This window comes from Macrobrachium nipponense, chromosome 39, assembly GCF_015104395.2.
Source record: "Macrobrachium nipponense isolate FS-2020 chromosome 39, ASM1510439v2, whole genome shotgun sequence".
Taxonomy (NCBI): Eukaryota; Metazoa; Arthropoda; class Malacostraca; order Decapoda; family Palaemonidae; genus Macrobrachium; species Macrobrachium nipponense.
This window is the reverse complement of record NC_061099.1, coordinates 56,966,823-56,980,978: the sequence shown is the minus strand read 5'-3', so window position 1 is coordinate 56,980,978 and position 14,156 is coordinate 56,966,823. Positions and strand designations below refer to the sequence as shown.

The following is a 14,156-nucleotide window of genomic DNA, read 5'->3' as shown; positions in this document are numbered from 1 at the left end:
AAAATCTTTGTATTGTATATTCTGTTTGCATTTATTGGCGTGTTGTCTGATGTTAGAAAATTCAGGATTAGCAAGTTTATTACCAGTTCTATAGCCAACGCCCTTATGGCAATCAATTTTGACCCTTTTATTGCCATAAGGGCGTTAGCTATAGAACTGGTAACAAACTTGCTAATCCTGAATTTTCTAACATCAGACAACACGCCAATAAATGCAAACAGAATATACAATACAAAGATTTTGAAATATTGGGACGGGCACCGAATGGCAAACTACTGACAATTCTGGAGTCCTTGTTTGTTAAACTGCTTGTTCCTCAATTGAACGCTGAGCAGTCTTCCTCGACAACACTTTACCTTACGAGAGCTGTTGCCGGTCATTTCTGGTTTGTTCCTTCTGACTTCTGTCCTTCCTTTCTCTCTTGATGGTTGGTTCTGCTACAGCTAGTTTTTATTTTTTTTATCTTGTCGTTTATTATGTATTATGTCCTGTATTCGTAATTTAGCGCTTTTAATGTTAATTTTATTGTTTTATGTCTTTACAACTTGAAAAATGAAACCTTTGTGTTTTGAAACGTTGCAATAAATGTATTTTAAGGACCACCTGAGAGTGTACTTCCTCCTACAACAGTCATATATATATATATATATATATATATATATATATATATATATATATATATATATATATGAAGATAAAATAAAAGGCCCATAAAACACTACTATTTGAACGTTGCAACCATTCATTTCGAGCACTTCCTTCTGTGCTCCTGATCACTGGTAAAATTATGGACATAGGATATCTTACAAGAGTTTATATATGCAAGGCATATTTAGCCTATGTACATGTTTTTACTAGTGGTCAGGAGCACAGAAGGAAGTCCTCGAAATGTATGGTTGCACCGTTCAAATACTGTTTTATGGGCCTTCTATCTTCATATTTACTGTTGTATTACAATAAAAGGTTCATATATGTATATATATATATATATATATATATATTATAATATATATAATATGCATCACTTATGTATGAGTATACATCATTATCTATTATCATTATTACGTAATTTGATTAAACCTATTCACATGGAACAAGCCCCTGGGGCCATTAATTTGAAATCCAAGCCTCCTATGAATGTTGGTTTCAGCCTCCTACCAGACCCTACACTGTAGCAGTACTGATCGTGATACAGAGCCAGTGTTTTTTCATCGTCCTGCGGGAGGAGCGAACTTGCAACATCTAAACAGCATACATGACACTAGCCACCATACCAGCGGACCAGAAATAACGTAATACAAGAAAAAAAATTAAAAATAACTTTCAAGCAGAGAAAAATAAAACTAAGGCCGTAACATTTTCCTGGTAACGAGAATCCCAGCGACTACGGATTACCTACATATTACTTCAGGCATCATGATCTGTCTTTGACGCTTCAGACTATCAATAGTGGCGCCTGAGTAGCCAGGAGGTTATCCGACACTCTCAGTTACTGTAAACAATTACGATATCACAGAGACAAGGGGAGAGATACTAACCTAATATTATTATATATCTATAATATATAATATAATACTTATATATATATATATAATCATTTATTTATATATCTATTATAACATTATATATATAATACACACACATATATATATATTTATATTATATATATATATATATATATATATATATATATGTGTGTGTGTGGAGTATATATATATATATATATATATATATATATATATGCATACATTCATATGCATGTGCTGCGTAATGTGCACAAAGCCTTTGAGCACAGTGTTCTTTATGGATTCACAGTGCCTGGACTTTTTTTTTTCCTCACGCCTAAATAAAGGAAGCAGCTAATAAAATATAAAGGACACTCAATTCATTGGCATCACAGATATTCGAAATTAAACGGACTTACTAATGATGACTTACAAGAAACTGTTATCCAAAGGGTTAACCGAATACTGGACGGGAATCATTATCATCCACTCTAAATGAGTAAAACACGACGCTACCTTAGTGATTAATAACAATAATAATAATAAAAGGCGACGTAAGCGAACAGTGTAAAGTGATAAACTCTCACTTCTAAGCTTCAAATTCTTCCTTGAAAGCTACGTTTTATACTACATTCATAGGCCCACTAACATTACGGCCAAGGGGTGACCTCCCTCGTGCATTTTCGGATAACTCATGCGACACGCAGTTCAGCATTACTGAAATGCTTTAGACATGAAATTTGCGTCTGGTATGATAATTTACAGTAATTCATGTCACAGGATGTTAAGCATATAAACGTTTCTAAACGTTTCATTGATTTCAATAAAAAAAAGTTTATTGCTTTGTTGGATCATTGGTCCTGTCTAAAACACACAAGAAATACACACACATATATGTATCTATATTATATATATATATATATATATGATATAATATTGAACGTGTACACACAAGCTTTATAATAATATATATATCTATATATATATATATATAATATATAATATAATGAACTGTACAACACAGACTTTATATATATATAATATTAATATATATAATATATATATATATATAGTATATATATATATATTATATATAATTATATAACTAATATATATATATATATAGAGTATATCTGTGTATGTAAGAAACCATAACAATCGAAATTTTGTAAACAATTATACTTCATAGCCATTCATTTATGAGAACTATAATGACAAAATCTATTCCATCATAATTTTGATTCATCACTAGTTAAATGTACATCGGACACTATCAGATGTAGTATCTGCTTTAAGCACTGTATCTCAAAAACTGCAACAGAACTAAAAACGACCCGTTTAATTCTCACTGTAATAAAATCTTATGATTACGTTCTCCTAAGCTAAACTAATGATCGTAAAATAATTCTCGCAATCAAATCTTGATTGCTAACCAATTACTTCAAAAGAAAGGACAATACACTTTATAATTTATCGAAAATATGAACAATTCTTTTCATTAAAAACATCCATTTCGTGATCTCCGAAACTCCCAACTTCGCGCATATATCATTAAAAAAGTCCACTTGGACAATCTGTTTTTGACGAGTGCAAGTGAAATCAAAAGTGTAGGTATATAGCCGTCAAGAGAAAAGCCAATAAAAACGTATTCACATTCAACGGAAACATTTCGCATGTGCAAACGATTGTTAATGGAATTTGGAACTCCGAAATGAACAAACGTTTCCAATATCCATTGGATACCATTGTAATATCAAAAATTCATGACTGTTCCAAAAAGAGCCACCGTCGCGTTCATATCAGCTAGCTGAGGCAACAGTTTACACATACTCAGTATATGCATACGTGAATACATTCAATGTATATCATATAAGGATATTCTGTACACGAAATTTGCTTACGCAGTTCCATGCATAATATATATATATATATATATATATATATATATATATATATATATATATATACCGTGAGACCATACTGTACATATCACATACAGAAACAATTTTGTGTTTTAAAATTATGCAAAACAAAACACAATACCTTCTCCTAACAGGGGATATAAGACCTACAGCTGTTTCAAAGGACAACAAACAAGCAACACAAATGCAAAAAGAATTGACAATATGGATACTGTTGATTGATGAAAGTCAAAGGCCAAAGGGATTTAGGCCAAATGCTTCCATACCTGTGTAGGCCTATATAACGCAATACTTCTGATGAGGGTCTCCTGATTTAACCCCCATCTTGTTTGAAAGTGCTATCCGTAGCAATGACTATAAACACGCTGGTATATTCTATCTTTTTTGGCTTTTGTTTTTATTTCTCGCTTAAAATACTTGAATTTTAGAAAATAAGAAAAGGTTTCATTCTATGTTAGCGAGGACACTGGCTTTGTCAGACTCATTCAGCTCAGCTAACACAATATTTATAATCAAGTTCCACTATTGAGGCAGTTTCTTTTTAAGTTAGGAAATCGTAACTTTGAAGGTAGAGATGCTTATCATCAGAAAACCTTTGCGTCTATTCTTATAAAATACATTCGAATTCGGACATCTCCATAAAAGAGAGGGCGAGGAAATAAAATTTGGTCGAAATGAGAGAGAGAGAGAGAGAGTATAAACATTAAAATCTTATCTTTATAACAGCTTTTGGTCTCGAGAGAATAGCTTTGGATAAAAGTTGAAGCAAAGCACCGTATAGTTTAGTGTTACCACCGCCAGCCTTCCAGCATTCATTTGAGCTGGCGTGGCTGACCTAAAGGACTAAATGCGGCAACGCTTTCCCGTAGATTTTACCCCTCGACGCTGGAGACATAAACAAAACTTGGAGCCGTTGCGCCTTGCTCTGACACTTGCTCTTCTAGAAGAGCATTAACACTCACTGAGCCTAGTGCACCAGCGCGTGGAATGAATGCAAAGAAAATATGAAATGTGTTCAACAACCGCGGGATGCATCACTATACGTACTACCAGGAACTGCGCACGTTTGTAGGCATGCATATTTGCACCGTGAAACCTCATACTTTTGTACAAGTGAGCATGTTTGAACAGCAAACATTTAGCACGAAGACCTCTATTTGCCTTCCAACTTTCCAAGAAACCTAAACTCTTCAGATTATGCACACGCAACCTGAAAAGACTGCAGGGAATGCATTTTTAACAGAAAGGAAACAAAAGGGTCAAAATGACGAAAACAACATAGGTACGAAGCTTGAGAGTGATCCTTCAGAATAGGTACAATACAATATTTCAACATTGTTATGAATATAATGATCGAATTAGCCGCAACGCCCCTTTTATGTGGTATAATAGGTAGTTATATATTAGCTTTTAATAATACAGCTTAGTTACATTATCTATAAATAAACAAAAGTTGATGCTTTCATGACGAGAGAGAGAGAGAGAGAGAGAGAGAGAGAGAGAGAGAGAGAGAGAGAGAGAGAGAGAGAGAGAGTGTGTGTGTGTGTAGTCTGGTGAAATGTACAACGTGAAATTTTGACAATGCGGAACAAAATGCTAATGAGGAAGCTAAAAAAAACTGCGCCAATCAATTTTTCTAAAAATCAATAAACAAATCGCAATAACAATATATAAATAGTCCCATACGTGGGCCTAAGACTTTCAACCTACTTAAGCATCAAATGGGAAACGAAAATATAAAAAGGCCTACTTACCTCTCATCGTGGAGCGATGATTCTGTAGTCTCTTCAGACCCTCTCTGGTGAAATTGACACAATTCACAAAATGCGGACACACTCAACAACGACAAAATTCGGGAATGGTGAAACACATTCCTTCCTAAACTGATGCCGTAACTAAAAAATGGCGCAATATATATAAAAAATAAACAATAATTAACCAGGCAAAATTACAGCTTACAAAACAATAATATCTTTTATTCTTTATAAAAAGAAAGAAAGAAAAATAATCACTATATATTTCAACACACTGGAAACAATTCTTCTTTTTCTACTAAAAAGACGAAGTTCATTCGACTAAGAAATCTGACAGCAGCGAAAGACGAAATCCAACAAAAAGAAAGACTGCTGACATTTTAAGTCACGAGCACCATGTGGAGTTGCATACCATTCTGGAATATAGCCTTCATTAAAATTTCCAGCAAAACACGTATAATGGAAGCGGCCACTATAGGATGGATAAATTTAATTTATGACCAAACGCACATACACACGATTACAATCGAATTTCAAAGGGACGAGCCCAAAGCAGCGGAAGTACACGCCAATGAGAACCCTCAGGCGAAGAGCGTCACGTCCGCTCTGCACGCCGGTCGGGGAAAGACTGAGGCTTTGCTTTTCGCCAGACCCCCAACTGGTTCGTTATTCCAGCTGTGAGCGAGAACTGAGGGGAAGGCAAGATGTGGTCAGTCAGTCAGTGAGTCTCTCTCTCTCTCTCTCTCTCTCAGCCTAGAGCAAGTTACCTAAAAATTCTGACAACTTTAATCCTGATGAGAAATTTTCAAAACAATAAGTTCCATCCGGCACGTATCCCCCTGGCTCCCGCGGTAGAACCACATGGAAACAAATAACGAGAACATCCGTAAAAATATATGCAAAACCGCTTGAAGGGCTTCGGCTATCACCTCATTTTAAATACATACAAAACAGTTTCATAAATTCTTCTTCAACAAATAAACAAATCAACAATTGATTACAGAAATAAAATCTATCTGATAAAAAGGGCGACCGTCGGGGTCGTTCGACAAAACAAGAGCAGGAACTAAAGTCTTGATTAATATTAAGGAAACCGTGACGCCACAGGTCAGTCAGTCCCACGGAGGAAGGCAACTAAAGCACATTTCCGAAGAGTCTTGCACATGGTGTTGAGTTGTTCCGGTCGCAACCAGAACTGAAAAGGTGCGTGGCGTAGCAACCTCATCCTAAAGACATGCTGGGAACTAGAGTTCACACGCGCTGTGGCCACAGTCTTAGAGAGAAAATCTCTCTCTCTCTCTCTCTCTCTCTCTCTCTCTCTCCTTCATAACATAATATATAATATATAATATATATATATATATTATATATATATTTGTACACATAAATATTTATATATATATATATATATATATATATATATATATACCCCCTATATATATATTATATATATATATACATATATATATATATATGAATATTATTATATATATATATATATATATATATATATAAATACTATATGTATATATATATATAATCTATATATATATATATTATATATATATATGTGTGTGTGTGTGTGTGTGGTAAGGTAATGACCCCCGAACTTCTTGGGTTCACTATCTAAGAAAGATCCTCAAATTCATATCTTGTTCATAGATGCCACAAGTTGCTCTTTATTATCCAAACCGAAATGAGGAAAACTGAAAAAGTGAGGTGACACCTGCCCTTAGCCGCGAGCCTTTAGAAATAAAAAAATCGCACACTTCTCAAGCGTTCCACGCTGATGAAATAATCAGTCTCAACTTTTTCTCTTCATCGGCAGGATTTGAACCTCTCACGTATTTAAATGCCGTACTTCGTATTTACTTCTCTGGAGGCTTCATAAAATAACCTCATGATGGAAACAATGTAGTTATGCTTTTAATTAAATTGCTTGCATCCCCTTTTGAGCCGAAAGAGAGCCCGAAGCCGTGATTTCATTTTAATTGTAAATCTTTAAATCTTTAGTTGTTTGTTTTATGCCGCGACATGTCATGAAATGGGGAAAATATACCACATAAAATCTTATTTCCGTTAAATGTGTATATATATACACACACACACACACACACACACATATATATATATATATATATGTGTGTGTGTGTGTGTGTGTGTAAGTATATATATATATATATATATATATATATATATATATATATATATATATATATATATATATATATATGTATATATATTATATATATATATATATATATATATATAATATATCTAGATATATATATATACATTAAGAGTATAATATATGAAAGCTAGGGCTACCAAATTTTTACAATAGACTCCCCTTACCCCAAGCAAGGTTTTAGTCAAAATCCACAATTCTCGAACCTTTTCTAAGGGGGTCATAACTCCATTTTCATAACCCCTCAACTTTTACAACTTTTGGAGTTGAAAGCCAGGGCTACCATTTTTACCATGGATCCCCTTACCAGAAAGGTTTTAGTCAAAATTCGAATAACGAGGGCTGTTTTTAAGGAAGTCATAACCACCCTTATATATCCCCTTATGCTTTATAACTTTCGGAGTTGAAGCTAAGGCTACCAAATTTTTACCATAGACTTCCTTCCCTCCAAGGAAAATTTTAGTCAAAATCCGAAATTCGATAGCTGTTTCTAAGGGTCATAGCCCCTCAATTTCTACAACTTTTGGAGTTGACAGCTAGGGCTACCAAATTTTTACCATAGACTCCCCTCACCCCAAAGAAAGGTTTTACTCAAAATTTGAAAAGCGAGGGCCGTTTTTAAGGAGTTATAACCCCTCTTTTTCATACCCTTCATTTTATACAACTTTCGGAGTAGACAGCTAGGGCTACCAATTTTTCACCACAGACTCCCGCCCCCTAAGGAAGGTTTTAGTCAAAATCCTAAATTCAATAGCCGTTTCTAAAGTGGTCATAACCTGTATTTCATACCCCTAATTTTTTACAACTTTTGGAGTTGACATCTATGTAAAAGTGTTTCTTTAGGTACAAACATGTGGACCATAAGGCACACACAGTAGTAAAGGGGGCAACCCCACTCCAATGGGGAGGGGGCCCAAGGGTTTTCCACAATATTAGCAGACAGAAAGCTTACACCCTTTCAACTTACGACCAGGGGAGAAGGGGTTCGTAACCTACATACCCCAACCTTGATAGCAGCGGGTGATTGCTGACCCCCCTCCACCCTACCATTTGGGAATTAGAGCCCAAAGGGTCAAAAATGGCCTACTGCATTTAAATTTGGTACCATGAGTTAACATAAATGACTACAAACGCATTTAGCATCAATATCTGAGTTTAACTGTAGGCTGAGTTTTATCAAGATGGCTGAACGATAATTCTGCTCATAAATTTACGAATTTCATAACATACACCGCATAACATTATCAGATATTTGCGGTCTGATATCACAAACTTAAAGAAAAGAAGAAGAAGAAGAAGAAGAAGAAGAAGAAGAAGAAGAAGAGAGAGAGAGAGAGAGAGAGAGAGAGAGAGAGAGACGTCTGAGTCTACAGAGCTAGGAGAAACAAAGATTTGTGAGAGTTGAAAAATAAAATATGTCTGAATCATGGCAGTGGTGATCGTTGATTGCATAGACTTCTTCAAACGTCTGAATTCTTATTTAAAAGCCTTTGATAAACTCTCGATCGTTGATGCCACAACCCTTTGACAAACGCCCGATTATTGATTCCACAAACCAATGGTAATCACTCGATCCATCGATGACTCTACAGATGATAAAAACCCACAGGCTTTTGATAAATACACGATCTTGTTACCCGATCACTAACTGTACATACTTCACACAAACTTTTTATTAAATGAATCTCTGGAGAAAGCACAATTTATGATTCCTCACAATAGAGTGCTCAGAGAAAAGTTGTACGTTTAATGTCACCTACAGATCATTAAGATAATTTAATCTTCCCTGACATATAGAGGATTGCATATGTTTTTACTTCTTTTTATGTGTGGCAATCCTCTTGTAAACGGAAATTCGTGCGAATATAGATTCTTCCTCAAAACTGCTTATTTATAAGCAGAAATACGAGATGAGTTTTGTCTTATTTTACCTAAATTGGTATATGATAAATCAAAATGTTTGAGTTCAAACAAATAAACAATATATTTTCGTACATAAGACAGTTTACACATCATGTTAAAATACTTCATATTGAATGAACATGAACAGGTGGCAATTAAAAGAATAAGATCAGTCTAGTTGCCTGACCTAAAGAAATAGTGAGTACTATAAGGTGGAATCATATGAACACCGAGCTGATTTTAACGAAGCTAGCATATACATGTACGGAGAAGCTTGTCCAAAATAGTTCTTAATAAGGAAAATACAAAAAAACAACGACAGTCATTGGACGAAGAAGACATATGTTATGTTGATGTATGTAACGTCAATTTGAAATGACTATAGTTACGATGAAGTCTTTAAGTAATTACAGTCATGTGGACAGGTTTCCGCTACATGTAATCTAGCTTCGTTAAAATTAGCTCGTTATTGATATGATACCTTCTTATCGTATTCACTATATTTCTTTAGGTCAGGCATCCAGACTGATCTTATTGTTTTAATTACCACCTGTTCAAGTTCATTAAATATTAAGCATTTCAGCATGATGTGTAAATTGATTTATGTGCAAAAATATATCGTTTATTAAGCGGAGAGAAAAAGAGAAAATATCAGAGTGAAAAAGGCAAAGCGATATATATATATATATATATATATATATATATATATATATATATATATATATATATATATATATGGTAAACTGCATGTCAAACAATATTTGCTGCTTAATATTCGTGATTAAAAAATGTTGCGTCCGTATAAGTAATTATATATATATATATATATATATATATATATATATATATATATATATATATATATATATATATATATACATACATACATACATACATACATATAATCATATATATAGTGTGTGTGTGTGTGTTTGTATACATTTATATACACACACACACACACACACACACACATATATATATATATATATATATATATATATTATATATATATATATTATATATGTGTGTGTGTTGTGTGTGTGTGTGTGCGCGCGTGTGTTTTAATAAACAAATTAAATCCATTTTGAAGGGCTTGGACCATTTAATTAAACAGTTTACACCGCAATGCGCTTCCCTACCTTATGTGTATGGTTTAGTCAAGACACATAAAATCAATAACCCTATCAGACCAATCATTAGTTCAGTGGGCTCAGTTACGTATGAATTATCTAAATGTCTTATAAAAATTCTTACTCCTTTGGTGGGAAACATTTCTAACTCGAATGTTAAAAACAATGTTGATTTTATAAACAAATTGAATAGTTTAAATTTGAATTATGATTTTAATATGGTTAGTTTTGATGTTGTCTCTTTATTTACAAATGTGCCTGTAGATGACTTACTTGAATATTTGGAGGAGGAATTAGAACGTCATGACATTCCCTTAAGTGTGGCAAACCTCATTAGTCTCATAAGGTTATGTATCAAAGATAGTAAATTTTGTTTTAATGGGGAATTTTTTGTACAAAAGTTTGGCATGGCTATGGGTAATCCCTTATCTCCTGTCCTTAGCAATATTTACATGGAATTTTTTGAGACAAAACTCTTACCAAGAATTTTGCCCCAAAAAGTTATTTGGTTTAGATATGTGGATGATATCTTCTGTATTTGGCCAGTTCACGAAAATCTCCTAGAATTCCTTAATAATCTCAATAATTTAGTCCCTTCTATAAAACTTACTGTAGAGGAAGAAAGAAATTGTAATTAGAATTTTCTTGATGTAACTGTCCATAGAAATGACAGAAATTTCACCTTTTCAGTCTTTCGAAAATCAACTAACATTGCCTCTTTTGTTCATTACTCCTCCAGTCACCATCAAAATGTTAAATTCTCTGTTTTTTCTGGGATGTTTCTAAGGGCTTTACGAGTCTGTAGCCCGCAGTTTATTGACGCAGAAATTAAAACTATTTATGATAATGCAATGAAACTTAAATACCCAATGACTTTTGTAGATGTGGCATGGAAAAGAGCTAGAAAAACATTTTATTCAACTAAAGACAAACTTGAATTTAGTAAGAATAACATTCTAAAATTACCCTATGATGAAAGGTTTTTAGATATTCCTAGAATTTTAAAGCTTTTCAACATAAATGTAGTTTTCAGTAATATTAATGTCAAGAGTTTAGTAATCAAGAATTCTCCTAAAGATCTTCCAGGCTGCATATATGAAATTCCTTGCAAAAAGTGTGATAAAGTCTATTACGGACAAACCTGTAAATCTGTTTCAAAACGTCTCAAACAGCATCAATATTCTGTGAGAACTGGGCAAATATCGAATGCATTATTTGTACATATTAGAGATTTAGACCATCCTATTAACTGGAGTCAAGCAAGAGCCTTAATCCCATGTAATGACACGGTTAAAAGGAATATCATTGAAACTTGTTTCATCAAGTCAAATAATAGAAATGTTCTAAATTTAAGTCTTGGTTTATTAAAACTTGATGCTTTCATAATGAAAAAAGTTGTAGATAAATATAAGCAACAAAATTAATATATTCAGTTTTTACATGTTTTGGACTGTAAAGAAACTTTGTAATTTCGGTTAGGGTCAATCTGTTTAGGTTTGTGACCGTGTGATATCCGATAATCCTGAGTTATCTCTTTTAATTTTTACCCTTTTGACAATTAACCATCTGGTATTCTTGATCTTGTGTTGTACCTGAGACCTTTCTCTCCAATTGTACTTCATTAACTCCTTGACAATGTCTGAGTAAAGACGAAAGCGCTTGGATTTCTGACTATCATTTTCCTGTGGAATTCGCTTATTTATGAAGTCACGAGATTTTTTAAGCATATATATATATATATATATATATATATATATATATATATATATATATATATATAATCCCTTATACGGGCGCTACATTTTTTAATCGCGAATATTAAGCAGCAAATATTGTTTGACATACAGTTTACCATACCTTGGGAGTTGGGAATAACTTACACCCTCTGGGAATAATAGCCAATTAGCGCTTCGTCCCCGATAGGAATTGAACCCATGCCTATCTCTCATTGTTTCCAAACCAGGCATCGGTTTCACTTTGCTCACCAAATGAATCAGTAACTTAATACTTCTGACTCGGACACGCTCACTACCTTGGCGGAAAAGTGAGACTGATCAGAGTTACAAGTGAACGGACCACCTCCATCCCCATCACCATATCCGTGACTACTCCGAATCCTGTAGGCGTCATCTTACTTGCCCATTTAATAATAGCAGTTATTTTAAAAATTCACCTCACTGATAAACGAAGCCTTAAAATGGATATGTTTACAGAACATTTTCTGGTCAGAATGACTTATTCTTTCATTTCCCTAAACATATTTTGCATAAACTCGTGTTATACCCAGCACACACACACACATATGTATTTATAAATACAGACACACACACACACACACACACACACACACATATATATATATATATATATATATATATATATATATATATATATATATATATATATACCTATATATATATTATATAAATATATATATATATTATATATATATTAACCCAACAGATGGCATTAGGTGTATGTAGTTTACGAGAACATTATATAAAATTAAATAAAATTGGCTGGCATATGAAATATTCCTCACCTTTTGAAAGTGAAATTACGAGAAAATTGGAATACATAAAATCTTGAATCTCGTGATTTAATAAGAAATAAAAAAATTGAGTTCAAAGATAATCATATACAAACATATACGTGATCACTCGATGATGTACAGCATAAGTTGCAAAGAGTACAAACAACTCAAGTACATTATTGTGAAGCTGAAGACTCTTAAATGAATGACATAGCTGGGGGAGGAGGTATGTGTGACAATGTGTCTGCAACATTATTCTTTGATCCTGGAATCTTTCTAACCTCAATATTGAAGGACGAAAGTGTGTACGACCAATTCAGTAGCTTTTGGTTGTTGAAATCCGCTCGATGTAAGAAACTGAGAGGTATGTGGTCTGAGTAAACGGCGGCTTTCCCAAGGCCTTCCAAGTAGGGACGAAAGCGCAGCACCGAATCGATGCTCAATAGTTCTTTCTCAATAGTTACCCATCGGAGCTGCGCACCTTTGAAAAATTCTGAATAGTAGGCAATCGGTAACAATCGCTCCAACAGAGGCATTGAGATTGCAGCTTTATCTAACAATTCCTGTAATAATACCCTATCGAAGCCATTGTTGCTTGCATCAACCTGAAGGAAAATGGGTTTTGTGAAATTAGGGTCTTGCAGAGGCTTAGATATTATAAATAGTTTTAATTTCTCAATGGCCCTTTCATGTTTATCCGTCCATTTAAATGGTACGTTAGTTGAAGTAGAGCAAAAAGTGGGGTTGTAATAAAAGAACTTTTGGGCAATATCTTGAATAACAAGATACCATGCCCAAGAATGTTTTAAGTTCTTTTCTATTCTCTGGCACTGGATATTCTTTAATGGCGCTGATATTTACATCCTCTGGAATTATAGTGCCACTGCCAATAACATGACCAAGAAACACCACCTGATCTTTTCCAAAAGAGCTTTTAGCAAGATTGATGGTCAAGTTAGCCTCCCTCAGTCTCTCGAAAAGTGAATTTAGTATTTGTGGATGATCTTCCCAGGTGTCTGTTGCTACGACAGTGTCATCAAAATACACGTACACGTTGAGAAGACCCCTGAGGAAGTCTTGGATGTTTCTCTGAAATGTGGCTGGTGCATTTGACAGACCAAATGATGAAACGTGTTATTGTAGAAGAACAAGAGGCTGAGGTTTCGTTTGCCCTTTCTGTTAACCTAATCTGATAGTAATCCTGCAATAAATCTATCTT

At 33.9% G+C, this 14,156-nt stretch overlaps 1 protein-coding gene across 5 annotated transcripts in view; it reads right to left on the bottom strand.

Annotated features, from left to right (window-relative positions):
- The window catches only part of LOC135210364 (CD109 antigen-like), a 1,440,954-nt gene extending 1,435,116 nt beyond the window's left edge, over positions 1-5,838 (bottom strand). For 2 of the 5 annotated variants that reach the window (XM_064243260.1, XM_064243264.1), the window contains exons 1-2: positions 5,696-5,838; positions 5,182-5,322 (exon numbers count right to left, since the gene is read on the bottom strand). In XM_064243260.1, coding sequence (XP_064099330.1) covers positions 5,182-5,188 — 7 coding nt within the window. In that variant the 5' untranslated portion in view covers positions 5,189-5,322; positions 5,696-5,838. The remainder of the gene's footprint in view (positions 1-5,181; positions 5,323-5,695) is intronic. The other 3 variants (XM_064243262.1, XM_064243261.1, XM_064243263.1) reach the window with 3 other exon arrangements.
- Positions 5,839-14,156: the final 8,318 nt, after the last annotated feature.